The sequence below is a fragment of the Peromyscus eremicus genome, chromosome 11, assembly GCF_949786415.1.
Source record: "Peromyscus eremicus chromosome 11, PerEre_H2_v1, whole genome shotgun sequence".
Lineage (NCBI taxonomy): Eukaryota > Metazoa > Chordata > Mammalia > Rodentia > Cricetidae > Peromyscus > Peromyscus eremicus.
The window spans coordinates 53959877-53977914 of NC_081427.1; the positions used below are offsets into that span (position 1 = coordinate 53959877).

The 18038-nt window shown below is 48.1% G+C and overlaps 1 protein-coding gene and 1 long non-coding RNA gene across 2 annotated transcripts; both read right to left on the bottom strand.

The window, feature by feature from the left end:
* Nucleotides 1-8437: 8437 nt before the first annotated feature.
* Foxd1 (forkhead box D1) lies at nucleotides 8438-9847 on the bottom strand. The gene has a single exon (XM_059276705.1). The coding sequence runs from the start codon at nucleotides 9845-9847 to the stop codon at nucleotides 8438-8440; it is 1410 nt and encodes a 469-aa protein (XP_059132688.1).
* A 1466-nt stretch (nucleotides 9848-11313) lies between these two features.
* LOC131921534 (uncharacterized) lies at nucleotides 11314-14081 on the bottom strand. Its single transcript, XR_009382025.1, has 3 exons — nucleotides 13907-14081; nucleotides 12691-12869; nucleotides 11314-12226 (listed from the first exon to the last, which is right to left on the bottom strand). It is a non-coding gene; the product is annotated as an uncharacterized LOC131921534 (long non-coding RNA).
* Between the last annotated feature and the right edge of the window lie 3957 nt (nucleotides 14082-18038).

Genomic DNA, 18038 nt, shown 5'->3' on the forward strand with positions numbered 1-18038 from the left:
TGTGCAACTCTTCACAGACCCATGTGAATGTAACCTCAATTTGTGCAGGTCACAGTCTTGGTTCACAGGGGGGGGGGCGGGGGGCGCGGCTGATAACAGCCATCCCCCTCCCCCTTTCATTTATTCTCAGAGAAGAACTGGAAGCTAGAGACGGTGTGATCCATCAGAAGAAGCCTTCCAAAACGGGGAAGAAACTCAGATTCCCAGCTCTCTGGTTGGAGGAGTTTGACATTGTGTTACCTCAACACCCCAATTGTGGGTAAAGTGGCTGCATGATATGTGGCAAAGATATTATCAAGACAATGCCATCCGTTTTGTTTACGTACTACTGAAATTTCCAGTAATAAAAAAGATGTTCTAATGGAAAATGAAAGAATGCCCTGCCTAGCCTTCCCTCTGCCCGTCATTCCCGGGCTTGTTCTCCTGTTCACTGCCTGTGCTTAGGTAATTAACAGCTTGGTGTCAGGAGTTCTTTAATTTGTTTCCTGTATCTAAAGGGATTTGCAATGTAGCAGGTGCTCCGTAAACAGTGCAGACTTATCCTACTTTTCCAAGCTTAAGGGTTAAAGAGATGATCGGTGGATGAGTGGGGAGAGGGGGGAAACAGCAAGGGGCTGGAAGAATGCGTTTAAAACATTAGCCATTTGTTTATTTTAGAAGAGGCGAGAAAGTTATCAGTCCAAATACACATCTGACTGCAGGAAGGGGAAAATGCCATCTCTTTTATCTTCATTATTTCTAGAAAAGGACTAAGCAACAACCAATCTCAGAGCGAAATGGGAAGTTTGAAGGAAAATAAGTATGTAGACATTTATACGCCAGGGATTTAGTTATATGCCAAAGTGTGGAGTGTTTCTTTTCCTTTCTTGTTTACCCCAAATGAATAAAGTGTAGGAAGAAGCCGCACAGAGATCACAATTCTTTACATTAATATGTTCTATATTTTCTAGGGCAACATCACATGACTAATTTTGTTGTCACAGGCCATCTTCTGAGAAGAGAAAAGGAAGGAAAAGAGGAAGAAAGAGAGCTCTACCCGAGAGTGGAAACTGACCTAACAGTTCATTTCTATGCAGTCTTTGTTCCAGGCTTTCGAGATTGGTTGATGAGTTTCTCCCTCTCAGTGGCATCAATTATTTGACAATAGAATCTTGCAGTTATTTTCACGCACATAAAGCTCTGCATAAAAAAATAATGAAAAGTAGAGAATCAAGTCGTATTCCCTCACAAAAGTCCTTTCTTGTAGACTTTTCGCAAGATATGTCACATCCTTTGATTACTGAAAATATGCTCCTGGTTTCACAAGAATTGTCAAAATGTGCAAAGTAGGAATGTTCATCTCGGAACTCTCCTCTTTTTGTTTGCCAATCTGTTATTGATGAAGTTACAAGTAAGAGAAACTCCGTGTGCCTGGCACCCTCTGGGTCAGTGAGACCCCCAGATTCATCCTCCAACTCTTAGCTGCCGCTCCCTGCATCGGCTGGGCCTAGGACACAACCATAGCTTGTATTTGGCTCACCAGACTAGATAACTCCTCCACCAGCAGTATTCTACACACAAGAAAATACCCTATCTTTGAAAATATCATTCTTACAAGTAGAAAGTATCCTTCCACCCCATTTCCTAATTTCATATTCATATTTCCAAATTGTTTAAACAAGCATGCTAATGTTCTTTGTGAACTGCTTTTATGGGGGGGGCGTTGCTATCCTTCAAAGTGTGGTGTTAAAAAAAATTTTCAGTTTCTGGTATTTAAAAAGAACAACTTTTTTTTTTTTGCATTAAGCACTGTTCCTTGAAAAGACTATTATAAATTTTTGATTGTATTCTGCAGCTCACAATCTGTCAAGCCTTGTGCATGCTTAGCAAGCACTCTACCACCAAGTTGCATCCCTCCCTCTGGGTGGGATGTTGAAACTGTAACCCCAGCCCCTGCCTGAGAAAGCTGTCCTTTTCTGGATAGCAGTGGGCCAGCATGAACTGGTAGGTAGTCTGGAGTTCATCCACCAGGGCTTTAGGGAGAACGCTGTCCAGGCAGATAGGGCTACAGAGGCTCCTGTGCTGTAGATTAAGCCTGCAGGGATTAAAATCACTGGCGACAGCATATTACCCACAGCTGGCTGTGCAAATGGGGGGCAAAGTCTTCAAGAGACTGTGTGGAGCGAAGAGGGGACACATTCTCAAAAAGAAAATAAGAAAGAACTGTTTTCTCATTTAATTACCGAATCGGTCTGACTCCTTATGTGATCTTTCCTTTGCAAAATAGCTTAGCAGTTTAGGAAAGTGTTCTCACCTGGCAGACTTTGGCCTTTAAAAATCTACAAGAGAAGTCTGGAGAGACGGCTCAGTGAGCACTTGTTGCTCAAGTTTGATTCCTAGAGCCCATAAGATGGTTCAGTTCAGAATCAGAGGATCCAATGCCCTCTTCTGGCCTCCATGGGCACCAGGCATGCATGTGGTGCACAACATGCTTGCATGCAAAAACATTCATACACATAGGATAATTTGTTTTAATCTACAAAAGAAGTGGGAGATACATGACTTGTTTGTGAATATGGTCAGACAGAACCTCTCGTGAGGATGTTTTAAAGAAGATTGCTGATGCCAGAAAAAAGGAGGAGGAGGAAGAGGAAGAGGAGGAAGAGGAGAGGAGGAAGAGAAGGAGGAAGAGGAGGAGGAGAGAAGAAGGAAGAGGAGAGGAGGAGGAGGAAGAGGGATGCTAGGAGAGTGCCATGTAGAACTACTTGGAGGAAGTCTGAAATAATTAGCTGTTGATTTTAAATACAGCTAGAACAACAAGCTTTCCCATGGAAGTGGTAGGGAAGAGACTATGGTGAGCACACAAAAAAGAAAGAACGGCACAAGAAACAAATGACTCACTGTGACCTCTTAGCATCTTCCCTACCACTATACGGTTTAACAAATCCCACCGATGGTAACAAAGCAGCAAGACAGTCTCGAGGAAATAAAGTGGGATTTCAGTAGTGACATCCCAGTAGCTATGACCTTGAGCAAATCATTTACCCTCTTTAGAGTCTTGCCATCTGATTTGTAAAGCAGAGTCCAGAGTGATTCTCTGCCTCACTATTTCACAGCGAAGAAATCTATCAGGCTTCTTTGTTGGAGGCCTGGGGGTGTCGCTCCGTGGTAGAGCACTTGACTAGCATATATGAGGCCCTGGGTTCAACATCTTGCACTGCAGATAAATAAATAAATAAAAATTAAATTCAAAAGATTATTCCTGAAATATTAGTGAAAATCTTTCTTTAAAAATCTAATGTTTGCTGAGGGTACTGGTCGGAAGAAGAAAGGGAACCCTGGTGGGCCGATAAAATCTGCTTCTTGAGCAGGGATGAGCTACTTGGTGCATTCAGTTGGGGTGGAGAGTTACTGTGATTTCTGAACGCTTCTGTGTGTCTATTACACTCTTAAAAGTCAGAGGAGCCCCAAACAGGTATGGTTTGGTTTTGAAACAAGGTGACATGGTCTGGTTTTGCAGCTGAGATGGCCTCAGATTCTCCTGCCTCAGACTCCACATAGTGGGTCAAAACACTTTATACACTTAAGATGTTGATGGTAAGGGCCACCAAATCAACTCCTATACCCTGTCACACCTAAAGGCCGAAGCCTTGGAAGATGTTCACTGGTCATCATTTGCTTGTTGGTGACTAGGGGGTTTTCCTTGGTAAAGAACCCTGAGGAATGAAAAAGGAAGCTTCTAGAACTCCAGACAGGTCAGTGGTGAAAAGCAGCCCAAACTGGTCACAGCGAGAGCAAGATGCGATCAGAGAGATGTGATATGCAAAGAAATTAGCTGAAAAGTGAATTCAGTTAGGGAAGGGCAAGCCATAGCAGCCCTAGCAGCTGGCCAGGATCAGAGGCTCCATCTCCCTGTCAAACGTCAGGGAATCCAAGTTGGCAGCCTATTTATTGCTAAAGTCGAAGGGCTAGATTTTACACTAAACATATTTACACATTTACATTCGTGGCCCTATAAACACACCACATTTCACTGGCCGTGACATCAAACACGTTTACCAACAAAAAACATATGCCTAATTACAAAACCATGGTGGGAAAGAGGCAAGTGGCAGCTGATGGTCTATGAGCGTGCATGCCTGTGTGTATGCATGCCTCAGCTGCACCGGGCAGAGACATGAGTGAGGACAGTGCTGTTCCCTAGTTCTGTCTCTCTGTCTGGTTCAGTTCTAAGGGGTGTGTATGAAGATGTGGGGGGGGGGGATCTTGGTATTCCAATTAAATGCACACTGAGGCCCCCTGAAGAAGCCAGATGAGACCAGAACTGTCCCTGGGAAGATTTCTAACTTGGGTTGAGTTTGACAGTGATAACATCCTCTTAGTCGCCCCCCACATGACTTTGCTCCATCCGTAGTAAAAGCAGGGGTGAACAGAACTTGTGGCTAGCAGAGAATTTAAATATCCTAAGCTGGAGTCCTTGATTCTTAGCTGTGGGCAGTAGGGTCAGATCCTTACCCATCAGCAGCCGGGTGTTGTAAAAACACCGTTAGCAGGTCCAAGCTTGGTCCTCCCTCACGCAAAGAAAGCAGAGTCATCAGGGTCAGAGACAGAAAAACAAAGCAGGCAGGGCCTCAAACGGCGGCCTTGGGAAGCCTCTAATAAATGGCAGGGGCTGGTATCCCATCAAAATAATCATCTTCCATCAGGATGAGCACTTCCCGCAGCCAGCAGGCTACAGGGAGACATGTGTGGGTTTGTGAAAAAGAAAATCTTGGAGGGACAGAAGCCTTTCCCTGAGAGACGTGCTCACTCTAAGAGCTTGGAGGATGCGTGTACCCAGAATTCCAGTTCTGTCTGCAGAAAGTTTGGGCACAAGAGGGCTGCTGGGTATGGGACCGGAGAAGCATAGATGGGTGAGAATAAAGATGCTTCAGCAAGTAAAAGACTGGGAAAGCTCCCCACAGCCTTCCCCCTTCACTTCCTCGGTTACTTGTTTCTTTCTTTCTTTCTTTCTTTCTTTCTTTCTTTCTTTCTTTCTTTCTTCTTTTTTTTAATAGGAAAGGAAGTGCCTCTTAAATGCGTGGGGTGGGAATGGAGAGGAAACCGTTGTTGAGCAGAAGCACTAGCTTTTTATTTTAAAGAAATAAAAATAATTACCCGACAGAGAAAGAAATCAACCAAGAAGCAGTCTGAGGTCGTGACACCATGTGTGGTACAAGGAGCAATTCAGCCCATAAGGGCTTCATTACCCCCGCAATAGATAACATTTGGCTAAATCTCGCTGCAGATTAAATCCCCGCAGCACAACAGAGCCTTGAATGGAGAGGGTCCTTTTTGTGTGGTCCTGCCTCGGGAGCGGCCTGAACCATTAGCCCCAATATATCCCTCTCCCCATTAACTGCAATTCCCTCCCGACTGGGCTTCGGTCATTTGTCTCCCGGCTCTACGGGGGCGTTTGAGGAGTAAAGAAACAAGGAAAAGGAGAGAAAGGCGTCGGGTTAATGAGTTGTAGCAAATCCACACTTTGTAGTCGGGAGGAGGAGAGCTGGTGCCCAATGTTTGTCCAACTGGTTTATTTTTCGAGACCCAGCCTATTGAGGAAGGCTTGTTCGAGAAGCCTTCTAGCCTACAAACACACAAACATCCTTCTGTTTACCTTCAAAGAAAAGGGGACCAGCGCTGGATTTGCATGCGAATGAGGAGCCCCAGGAGGAGACATCCTTGCCCATCAAAGGCCTGGGTAGCCCGGCTTCCTTTGTTCCAGCACCTGCTTGCCCGCACAGCCTGGCGCCCCACACTCCTGGCTCACCCGTCCAAGGCCCACGGTCCAGTCCTGGGCCTATACCCAGCCTCTGCCCCGCACCAATCTGAGCCTATACCTTAAGGCCTCTTACTATCCCCCGCAGGTCTGCTGAGTAAATAAAACCTACTACACACCCCCAAATCTCAGATAGGAGACTGAACTTGGTGGGATGCAACAGACAAGCAGGAGGCCCTCACTGCACCCGGCAAGATCAAAAGCGGGTTTGCGGTCTGCTGCCGTAGAGTATGACACGAGAGCCCAGCCCAGCCAAGGACCTGAGGGCCAGGACAGGGTCGCTCCAAGCCTTGTGCACTGGCGGCCTGGGAGGCAGAGCTCCTCTTGGCACTTTTTAAAGATGCGTAATCTGAAGGAAAGACATAGCTGTGGTACCCTGCTTTCGGGGCACCTACGCACTCATTCTCAAAAGGGAAAAAAACCCACAGTTTTGCGTTTGGCTCTCTTTGCAATAACTTTCAAATCTGAAAGTCCGTTCTGTGTGTTCCTCAAGTCTGCAGGCAGGCAAGCCGCTGTATCTATGCCTTTGGGTCCCGCCTGTGAATGCCTCTGTAAAGGGACTCTTGGGATGCAGAAGGTCTGGGGTCCGAGGTCTGCTCTCTTTTAAAGCTACGCTACAGTACAAGAAGCCTTTGCATATAAGATCTTCATTTACAATTTGCTATATATTTGGTGGTACGTTTCGGTGTGAGTGTTTTTACTCTAACTTCTTTACTTTTTTCCACATATCTCTTAGGGGGAAAACAAAACAAAACATAACTTTCATCTTGAGGTTTTTTTTTTTTTTTTTTTTTTTTAGTCTTTTCCTTCCTCAGATGTGTGGAGGAAGGGACAAGGCATTAAGAGTGACCAGCTGGGCACAGTACTGGCCTATAACGCACATGTCATGAATTGGATAGGTTAAATCTGTAGGTCTTCAGATACCACAGTGTGGACACTTACCCACATTTTAAAGAAACTGAATAAACAGATTCAATGTCCACTGGAAACCTGCTGACCCAAAGCATTCAAATTATGTGTTACGGATAAATCGGTTACAACCAGAGCTCACAGTACCATCTATACTCAAGACTTGGCTTCTCTCAGAAACTAGATGTTGAATGTAATCAACAATGAAAGACTTAAAATTTGAAAAGGGATACTCTAAATCACCCAAATTGCTTATTTAGTTCAATAAACACCCAACGTGCTCTATCTTTAAATCTTTGAACCATATACTCTAGTATAGATGACAAATTTCTTACTCTTAGGCTATTCATTTAACCTAAAATTTCAGCAAATTTGCCTTTGCACTCAGAACTCATCTGTGCAATTCCTGGATCCACTTTTATCTTAAGTGCTAGAACATTCACATACAATTCATGTTATAAGTGCAAATATTTGCTTATCCGGGACTTTTAACACTTTAAACAGATAATCTGGGCGTCTCTTTTTGCTGTTACAGTTTTAAACTAGAAACTGCCTCTGCTGTGTTACTTTTATTACTGTTTGAGCTTTTTTTTTTTTCCAACATCGTGCTGAAAAGTGAGCAGAAATTAACTCGGGAATTTCACAAATAAAATCAAACACTCCTATTAAATTCTCTTAGGGTGACTAAAACTTCAACTTTCAAAATGTCTTGTTGATCTTTAAGATGGGCACGGCTTAGACTTGGAAATATCTAGCAAAGGACCTGCCTTCATTTGCAGTCACTGAAACATAAATTCCGATCTGCAATGGTTCTGACTTGGAAAGTTTAAATGAAAAACTATGGCATCCTGCTATCGTGGTTACGTTAGGCTTTCTTTGAAAGTAATATTTAAGTTGATTCTGTACTGAGTTTGGACTTATTTATAAGACTTTTTTTTCCTTAACAGAAAAAAAAAAACTAAGACATGGACAATTCAGCCAATTACTTAGTTGGCTTTTCTTTGAAAATTAAGCATTTTATTTCTGAAAAAAAGTGTAAAAATCTTACATTAGAATAGTACAATAATAATTGCCAGTAAAATTTACAATACTCCTTGTAAAGAATACGCTGTAAGTACAAAATAAAAATTCCGCATGTCCATTATGATACAAAACACAGGTTAAAATAAAAAATTATAGATTTTGACTTGTTTCTTGTGTAAACATGTTAATCATTTTTTTTCCTTTCCGTGAAAAAAGTACACCAAACAAGTGTGAGCAAATAAAGGCATTTCTTGGAGACCTTTACTAGTTTTGTATGAGCTTCATATAAACATTATTGATTTGTTTTGTTTTGTTTTGTTTTAACGCCTGGACCTGAGAATCTCTATACCTCAAAAAGGCTTAGTTTTGATGTTTTTGGTTGGTTTTTTTCTCAATTTGTCAAAAGTCAAAGAAGCCCCTAGTGCCAAAACAGGGCGACTCCCCCTAACACCCTCTTCCTTCCCACCCCAAGTCAGGATTGCAGCATAGGGCGATTTTTGCATAAATATTAGAGGGACCCGCTGAGCCAAACTGCGCGGCGCCCCAGCTGTCGCCCCAACACAGTCTGGTCCAAGAATCCGAAGCGCCGAAACTAGGGGCGCGAGGTCGCCGAGGGCCCGGAGGGGCGAACGAAACCAACCACCCATCCTGCAGAAAGGAGCCGGGAGTCCTACCTTCGCTCTCTCACGCGCGCTAACGGCGGCGTTTCTAACAATTGGAAATCCTAGCAGTAAAGTTCTCCACACTGGACAGCGCAGTCCCCTGGTGCAGAGTCCCCAGCGCGGCCGACGACGACACGGACGAGGCGGCGGCCGCAGCGGCGACCACGAGCGAGCGGGTGAGCGCGGCAGCGGGGCCTGCAGCCGCCTGCGCCGCGCAGCCTCCGCCCCCGGGTCCCGGTACGGTCCCGCTAGCGGCCCCGGCCGAGGCTTGCACACCGGCGGCCGCGGGGCCCCGGCTGCGCCCGATGAGGCTCTCGATGGAGAAAGGCGAGCGTGCCAGCGCCGCGGCGCCGGGGCCTCCCGCCTTGACTGCAGCCGCCTGCAACGGGCCGGGCAGGGCGGCGGCGCCCAGCGCGTGCGGCCGGTAGGCGAAGGCGGTCCGCGCCAGCTCGGCGGCCGCCCCGGGCGGCGGGGGCGGCGGGGGCGGCGGGGGCGGCGGCGAGTGCGGGTGGAAGGCGGCGGCGGCGGCCGCGGCGGCGGCGGCGAAGAGCGCGGAGGGCGGCGCGCAGGGCGGCAGCTGCAGGCCGTAGGCGCAGCCGTAGGCTCCGTAGCCGCAGGCGGGCGGCGGCGGCGGCGGCGGCGGGAAGAGCGCGGCGCCCGGGTCTCCCGCGCCCCCCGCCGGCCCCGCGCCCCGCAGCAGCAGCGCCTCGGCCGCGGCGTGGGGGGCGAGCAGCGGCTGGCGCTTGAAGCGCTTGCGGCGGCGCAGGAAGCTGCCGTTGTCGAACATGTCCGCGGACTCCGGGTCGAGCGTCCAGTAGTTGCCCTTGCCCGGGTTGCCCGGCTCGCGGGGGATCTTGACGAAGCAGTCGTTGAGCGACAGGTTGTGGCGGATGCTGTTCTGCCAGGCGGGGAACTTCTCCCGGTAGTAAGGGAAACGGCCGCTGATGAACTCGCAGATCTCGCTGAGCGTCAGGCGCTTCTTGGGGCTCTGCAGGATGGCCATGGTGATGAGCGCGATGTACGAGTACGGTGGCTTCACCAGGGGGTTCTTGGCACCGCCGCCGCCGCCGCCCGCGCCTCCCCCCGAGCTGCCTCCCGTTCCCGGGCCGCTGCAGCCTCCCGGGCCGGTCCCGGATGCGGGCGCAGGGCCCGGAGGCGCGGGGGACGCGGCGGGCCGCGAGGCCAGCAGCAGGTCGTCGTCGTCCTCCTCCTCCTCCAGGTCCTCCAGCTCGTCCTCCCCGGCGTAAGAGCGCCGCCGCCGCTGGGCCGAGCCCGACAACCGGGGCCCTCCGCCGCCGCCGCCGCCGCCGCCGCCGCCGCCTCCACCGCCTCCTCCGCCGCCGCCCTCGTCGTCATCGTCCTCCTCCTCGTCGTCGTCCTCGCCCTCCCCCACCACGTCGATGTCTGTCTCCTCGGCGAGGCCGGAGGCATCGGACATCTCCGTGCTCAGGGTCATAGCTGGGGCGGCGCGGCGGCGCGGCGGCGCATAGGGGCGCCGGGCTCCCGGCTCGCTCGGCTCCCCAGGCCGGCCCCGGGGCGGCGGGTTAGGAACGGGGACGCCACGCTGGGACGCGCCGCTGCAAGGAGGTGCTGGAACCGCGGCGGAGCCCCGCGCGCCTCGGCTCGGCGACTCCGGCTTGCTGCGCGCGCGGTGTCTGCGCTGCCTCTCCCGGGGCTCCGGGTGCGCCGGGCTGTGCGAGCCTGACTTGACCTTCTCCTCTGCGGTCCCCCTCTGGCCGGGTCAGCCGGGGAGGGGGTGGCGGGACCCCCGAGGGCCAGTCGGTGTCGGGCGCCCGGGAGGGCGAGGGGCGTGTGCGAATCGAGGAACCGAGCTCGGCGAGGCCAGGGCTGAGTCCAGAAGAGGGCGGACCTTGTCTGGGCTTATAGCAGGAGGGGGCCTGTCACATGGTGTTGCACGTCAGAGCGCGGCCCGGGGAAAAGGGAAAGAAAGGCGAGAGAGTCGGCGTGCGGGAGGAGAAAGTTCACCCCGCAGGAGGGGCAGCAGCGAGAGTTGGACGCCGAACAACCCCGCTATTTCTTGCCAAGGTCTCGGATATCCTCTATCCACGCCCTAGCCAGCGGCCATCCGGACCCGGAGGCTGCGCGAGTTCGAGCCCCCAGTCTGCTTCTCCGGATTTAGCCCTCAGCCCTAACATCAGAAGCGCTCCGGGGACACTTCGCTGGGACCACTCGGTGGCCTGTGGGAGCCGTCCCGCTGGGGGACAACTACTCTGTGTGTGAGGTGGTCCCTGAAATACCGAGCCCGGGGTGGGGTGGGGGTGGGGAGTCTGGTGGGGTGTCCCAGCTCCCCTGGATTGGGCCAGCCTCTGCCTGTGGAATCTGATGAGAAATCTCCCCCCCCCCCATTTTCAGCACGGTAATAATTGTTTATTGACCCTTTAACCCTTTCCCTTCGGTTCTTCTCCAAAGACGTTTGTTTTCCGCCATCTGTTAATAAAAATGCGGCTAGGCTGGCGTTTTAGTCGTTTATCTGCAATTGAATGCCCTAGAGACTTGACAGCTAAACTAAGCCACTCTAATGAGAGGGTCGCACAAATTCCATGGGAATAGAGCAAGCAATGGTTGAATGAGGGAAAGAAATAGAAATTTTCAGTGAAAACTCAAACACACACACACACACACACACACACACACACACACACACACACACGGAAATTGCACCTAGGAGCAACTAAAAAAAAAAAAACTGTTACCATGTTAGAAACAGGAGCGCCGTATTTTTCAATAAAAGGTATGTTCTGGTGAGCATTTCTTAGCACTCTTAGCACTCTCTAAACGCTGGAATTATAACACTATGTGCTGCTCAGGCCGGACTGGTGCTAGGAAGGAAAAGGCAAAGACGTTACTTTGAGATCAACTTTTTAAACTTTTTAGAAAATACATTAAATATTTCTTACCCTCTTTGAGAAAAGAAACGAATTTATTTATAAATATGGAATTCAGCTCCACTCGATTCGTTTTTTTTTCTTCCAGGTGGCAAGCGAGTGGGAATAATTCAAATATGATTCTGTTTTAAGGATACCTGTGTTTATCACCAGCTAAATTAATTGTTTTGGCTGGTGGAAAATCCGAAGGATTGTGTAACTCGAAATCATTCTCACAGTCTGGCTTTCTGGATGTTCGCGTTTCCTGAGATGCTTTTATGTCAAAGAGGGAACTTGGCCTTAGAAGTTTAACTTTCTGATTAAAATGGCCATTTGCCAAGAACCAAGTAAAAATTCAGTGGCTTTTTCGAGGAACAATCTCAGATACTCTTGTGCATGCCATTTTATCAACCAAGTACTTTTTTACTTCCTGAAACGACTTGTTCCAACTGGTATTCATCACAGAGTCTTACAAATAAACTCTTGAATCGGGTTCTCTCCAATGGAACCACCAGTTCCACTTATAAATGGCCCGTAAAGTCTATTTGAGGTCTTTGAAAGATCTACGAGAATGCCTCATGGTCCGAACGCGTTATTTTTCATTGCCTCTCGTTTGATGTATGGCTGGACCATCTAATTATTGTAATGGGCTCCGATTAACCTGCGCCAACATTTATCAATCCTGTTAATCAGGCAGCGAGCGCTTTGTTGGTGCAGACAAGCGTCCTTACCAAGATGTCCACTTTTTACATCGAACGTTTAAGTTTTGTGAGTACTCGGCCGTTATCTAAATAAACACCACGGTTTTCGCAGCGCTGAGTGTTGCTGCGTGGCAACGTATTTGAAGATGAACTACAGGAAGATTTCTTCGCAAGGTATTAATAACGCTAGAGGATTAAATTACAGCCGTCTTTCTGCTCAAGATTTGCATCGTCTTCAACTTGTCTGTCCTACAGGGTCCGGGAAATGAGAGTTCGCGTTCCGTTTGTAACATCGTCCCTAAGTTTGTCCCCAAAGGTTTAGTTAAAGGGCTCTTCCCTGGACGTGTTTGAAAATGTGACATTTCCATTCGGGGAAATGTGGAGATTTGCCAGAGATCAGAGCTCCACAACCCACTGGGATCGCCGTAGGAACGAAACAGAGATTTGGGTAAGCGTCACTAAAGCCCCACCTTTGAGCACTCCGCCTGTTTTGTTTGCTTTAGTTAAGGTACCCATTGCCCCGCGCCCCTTAGCTGTTCCGTCCTGAAATTTCCCAGTATGGAAACCCAATTCTAGCTTTGTGCATCCTCTTTCCTCCCTGGTCCCCAGCTCTGGGTCTCCTGGAGCCCTGGCTTTTTTTTCCAGGACTGGAAAATTTTCCATCCCATCCCACCCCCACCCCCAATCTAGTACTGGAGGGCAGAAGTCTTTACCAGAGGTGGGCAGAACAGCCGCTCAGTATCAAGTGAGATTCCTCCCTTCCCCAGGTCCAGAAAGTGGCTAGCTGTTGTCCTTGCTACGTGGGAGCGCGGCAGAGCTGCCCCCTGGTGGCGGTATGGAGTCCTGCTGCCCGTCGGGTTGGCCTGGGCACTGGAGGTAGTTACCTTGGTAGCTTCAAACAGTGGGAGCAGAAAGTGTGGGGTGAATGAGGTCTCAGATCTCTGAATCTCTCTCACCCCATCCTCTGAGGGGCAGGGACTGCGCCAGCACACAGCTGTTTGCTTGGGCTTTGGGTTTATCGGTTTTATCCCCCACAGGCTGTTTGGGTCAGTGGCCTGAACCTCAGAGCTGAGGTCACAGGATTTGGCACCACATTGGGAAAGAGGCCCTGCCACAACTCTCTGTCTTTGCCACAGGCCTAGAGGATTCCTTTGAAGAGAAACCTGGCTCTGTCAACTCAGAAGGCAAGAATCGATATGTGCTGGCTAGTTTTATGTCAACTTGACTCAAGCTAGAGTCATTTTGGAAGAAGGAACCTCAAGTGAGAAAACATCCCTACCAGATGGGCCTGTGGACTCAGTGACTGGTGTGGGAGGGCCCAGCTCTCTGTGGGTGGAGCCCTGGGCCGGTGGTCCTGGGATCCATAAGCAATCAGGCTAAGCAAGCCAGGAGGAGCAAGCCAGTAAGCCGCACTCCTCCGTGGCCTCTGCTTCAGTTCCTACCCCAGTTTCCTGCCTCGATTTCCCACCCTGACTTCCTTCAAGGATAGTCAGTGGTGTGGAACTTTAAGCTGAAATAAACCCTTTCCCTCCCAAGCTGCTTCTGGTCTTGCCTGGTGTTTTATCACAGCAACAGAAACCCTAAGACTCCTTGATTTGCCTGTGAGCCAGAATGTGCTCATTTCTTAAACTCTGGGGACACTGGCCCCTCCTCCAAAGAATCATTCTGCAGTCCTGCCTTAAGAGAGTGCTGTGTACTCCAGAGTCCTGATGGTAGCCTTTAATCCCAGCACTAGAGAGGTGAGTTTGAGGCCCACTCAATGGTCTACATAGTGAGTACCAGGACAACTAGGTCTGCACAGAGAAACCTTCCCTCAAAACAACAACAAAGATACTGTTTGGTGCCTTATGGGCAGCCAAGTAATAGGAAGCTCCTATCCGCAAAGTGAAGGCTTTCTCTTTCCCTCAGCCAAACGTGATGGAGGGGCACCTGAGTCTCTTCCAGGGCACTCAGGTTCCCTTCCTGTGGCTGTGTGATCTTCATTCCTCTATGTCAGAAGTCAAACCTTGGGCTCTCTCAATTGTTATTTACTTGTTGTGGTCTTCGGGAGGGATAAAAGACGCGAAGAGTTTACTGTCCTAACTGCTTTCAAAGTACTGTTCTAAGAGGCATTAGAGTTTGTGTTGCTAAGCAACCGTCGCCCCCAAACCATTTCCAGAATGTTTTCATCACCGCAAACTGAAATCCGTACCCATGAAAAAATAACTCTCTATACCCCTACACACACACACACACACACACACACACACACACACACACACACACACGCGTGCGCGCGGGGGGCGGGGGAGAGGCACTAGCCCTTGACAACCACTGTTCCACTTTCTTTGTGAACTGGGATACTCCAGATATATCAGAGAAGTGAAATGATACACAATCTGTGTCTGACTTATTACATTCTGTTTAGTGTCTTCAAGGTTCATCCATAAGAGATGTGGTAGCAAAGACCAGGATTTTTTTAAGGCTGTTGATAACCCACTGTGCACATATACCACATATCCTGTTTATTCGTTCATCTGTTGATGGATATTAGAGTCGTTTCCCCCTTTTCTGTCCACGTTTCTAACCTTCACTCTGCTCTTTGTAACACTCTGCATGTCGCAGACATCCAATAAACTTCGTGACATATGCATTTCCCCCACATCCTTTTCATTCCTGAAATTCTCAAAGGAACCCCACTGTGCTAACAGTGCACACAGCTGGCTTCTTCTTTATATACTTGGGAATACTCACCTTTGTGGATCTGAAAGCTTAGCTTACTAACAGTTTTGAGACCTGGAGGCTCAGACTCTTCAAATCATCTTCAATAAATGATACATTTATAATCCCTCCAGATTCTTTCCCAGCAGATCCTAGAACATACCCACGACATACCATTTTGCACCTTCTTGCCTGCTCTATTGCTCAGGGGACCGCATGACTCTTTTTCTCCGGGTCATCTACAGCCTCTCCCTCTTCCTCACTGTCTATGGCATAACAGCATACCTAACACTAAGTGAATTCCAACCCATGGCAACCTCCCTGTGACAGCTGAGCAAATGGTCTCTGGGAGCTGCTCCCTCTCAGACAGGGAGTGAGGGGGATGCCAGACCCATCCCCAACTGCTTCTTCAGGGTTGCATAGGATCTGAAAATATGTTCAAGGCAAGGCTAAGTTCCGCTGGTGAAGTGGTCAGTATCACCCATAAATAGGTGCATTTCAACCTGGAAAATTCCATGGACACAATGCACTAAGCTGGTTTCTAAGGAAGGGCCTTTTTGGTGTGCTGGAGGAAGGGTGAGGTTTCTTTGCAGAGACTAGGTCTCCGTGGCCTCTAGGCCTCACCGAGTGGATCTTGCTTGCATAAGAGCTTTTTAAACAGGCATGAGCCGGACTCAGAAATCCTCAAGAATTCAGGATGTCAGCAAAGGTCTAAATCTGTGTTTTATAACAGTGAAATTATTTACACTGAGTCAGGAATTTTCACTACCACAGTTTAGTCGGACTAGCCCCCCTCCTGAACACACCACACAGGCATGCTTGGTGGTTCAAGGCGACACTCATTTGCAATTTGTGCCCCAAAGTCAGAAGTTCAAGTGCTATTTATTATTTAAAAAAATAATTTTACTACATTTTTATTTATTTTGTGTGCAGTCATACATATATGTGGGGGGCATGATCGTGCAATGGCATGCATGTGAAGGTCAGAGGTCAGCTTTCAGGGGGTCTGTCAGTCCTGGGGAATGAATTCAGGTCTCCTGGCATGGTGCAGGTGCCTTTACCCACTGAACCATCTTTCTGGCGATTGCATGTTATTTTCATCATGAGTGTAATTGCAAAGCCCGAGGGCTGCCTTTAAGACCAGCCTTTCCAGAGAACATAGCTGCAGCTCCGCTATCATGTGGCATCTGATCACATTCGTCAATATGTCAATTTCCTCAAAGCAGGCTGAGTACGCTTAGTTCTAACATAAAAAGGAATTGAGACATGAGATTACAGATTGACTCCCTATAGTTGTCCTCCGACCTCAGGGCACCTGAACATGTGTGTGCACCCATAATAACAAATAATTTTTTTTAGGTGACAGGCTGAGGAACTCTTTTCTACAATCCTTGGGACCAGGAGTTTTTCATATTTCCTTTTTTTTTTCACATTTTAGAATATTTGCATATGCTAGAGAAAATATCTTGAGGCTCGGAGCCAAGTTTAAACACAAAAATCTGTCTGTGTTTCCCATGCACCTATGCAGCTGGAAAGTGGCGTTACCCAGTCTTCTTAGTTTGCTTGTGTTTTGACTGTGACCTGCCGCAAGAGGTTAGGTGTGGAATTTTCCATCTGCTGCGGCAAGCGAGTGGTCCAATGTGGTTCAGATGTTGGAGCATTTCAGACTTTATATTTCTGGATTTAGAAAACTTGGCCTGTTCTATGTCTAGAAAGAGTGGATTTATTTATTTTCCATGTATAGTTCACCCAGAGGCTCCTTGGGAAGGACAAAGCTTTTTAAAGTGATTTAGGGGTTTCGTTTGTCTGCAAGACATACTGAAAATGAAAATGATGCTTATGAGGTCATAATAAAGCCTTCATGAAATTAGATAATAGATAGATGATAGATGAAAGAATAGGACGTATTTAGCATCTTTCAGCCTCGCGATAACCTCTACGTCCACCCTCCAGACAGCACTTCACTTCACACTATGCTCCCTCACAAAGCTGGAGGTTGGTTGCAGTCAAGCACAAACAAGAACCCTCCTCAGAAAGGAATCTCAATGTCCTCCACTAGAAGGGTACAGAGCACCTCAGCTGGATCTCTCTCAGAGCAGGAAAGAGCTGGAAAAAGACCTAGACCCAAAGTTTACAGAGAACTCAATACAAATACTAGAGTTGTGGGAAAAAGGGGGGAAAGGAAACTCTAGCAACTTTACACAGGAAGATGAGTGTGTGGGAGACTTCAACTTCCTGTGCGGGTAGACAGGAGTGCCAACCTTCTAGGAAACAACTTAGCAGTGCAGAGCTTGTATCTCAGCATCCAGTTCCTTTGAGCCATTTATTCTAGAACTTTGTCATAAATTATCAGAATGATTAGCATCTGGATGCTTGAAGATTGATCGCACTGATTTTTTTTTTTAAGGAACAAAAATTTGAAAACAATGGGATGAGTACCATAACACGTGGATTGAGTTTGAAGGTAGTTTGAAGGACTCTCCCCAAAACAACTCCCCCAAAAAAAGTCGGAGACAAAATTCCAGCTCATGAAATTAATTTAGTGGGTTTGGCCAATATTGAAAGTTCGAGAACAGAGCAGAGTGGGACGGGAAAAAATAGAGTAAAGTGAAAAGGAGTGAACAGAATAGAAACTATCCCTAGGTGTCATGCTAAGAACTGTGCCACACTGGTGTGCTCTTCAGTGTTCCGTGGAAAGGCCTGGCCAGGAAAAGCTGAGAAATCGAAATAAATGCAGAAAGCAGCAGAGACTGCAGCCTTTGGAGCTGGTGGGTTTGTCCGTGTATGTTGTGACCGTTCCAGAGAGGAACCAATACAGTGCAACAGTTTCAAACCTGACTTTGGTGGTTTGAGAAATGGATCTGGAGCTAGTAAGATGCAGAGTTAAATGACTTGACATTTGCTCGAGGGAAGGTCTTCCCATTCACTCGACAGATGCACTGTGCACCTTGAGGCAGGTTCTGGACGCTTGGGATACATTGGAAAAGAAAGAGGGAGTCTTCTCAGGACACCAGAAAAAAATAAATAAGTGACATATGAATGAATGAATGAATGAATGAATGAATGATATACTCTGTTAAAGATAGTAATTGTGATGGAGTAAAGGTATAAGGGGTGGAGGAAAGAGAAGTCGCGTTCCAGCTTTTAAAGGCAAAGGTTAAATTCGTGATGTATATCAGGGAAGGAGAAATCCAGGCAGAAGGAGCAATTAGGCCTCAAGGTAGGCGCATGCCTGTTATATCTTAAAAGGGCAGCAAGCCATAGTATGGTGGGCAAGAGTAGGGCCAGGGTCGGGATTTTACAGGACTGTGGAAGCCGAGGACTAAGGGCTGTGGGATGAGAGGATTGTGTGAGGTCTAAG

Coding starts and splice junctions, on each gene's coding strand:
- Foxd1 (XM_059276705.1), bottom strand. CDS start 9,847: ATGACCCTGAGCACGGAGATGTCCGATGCCTCCGGCCTCGCCGAGGAG.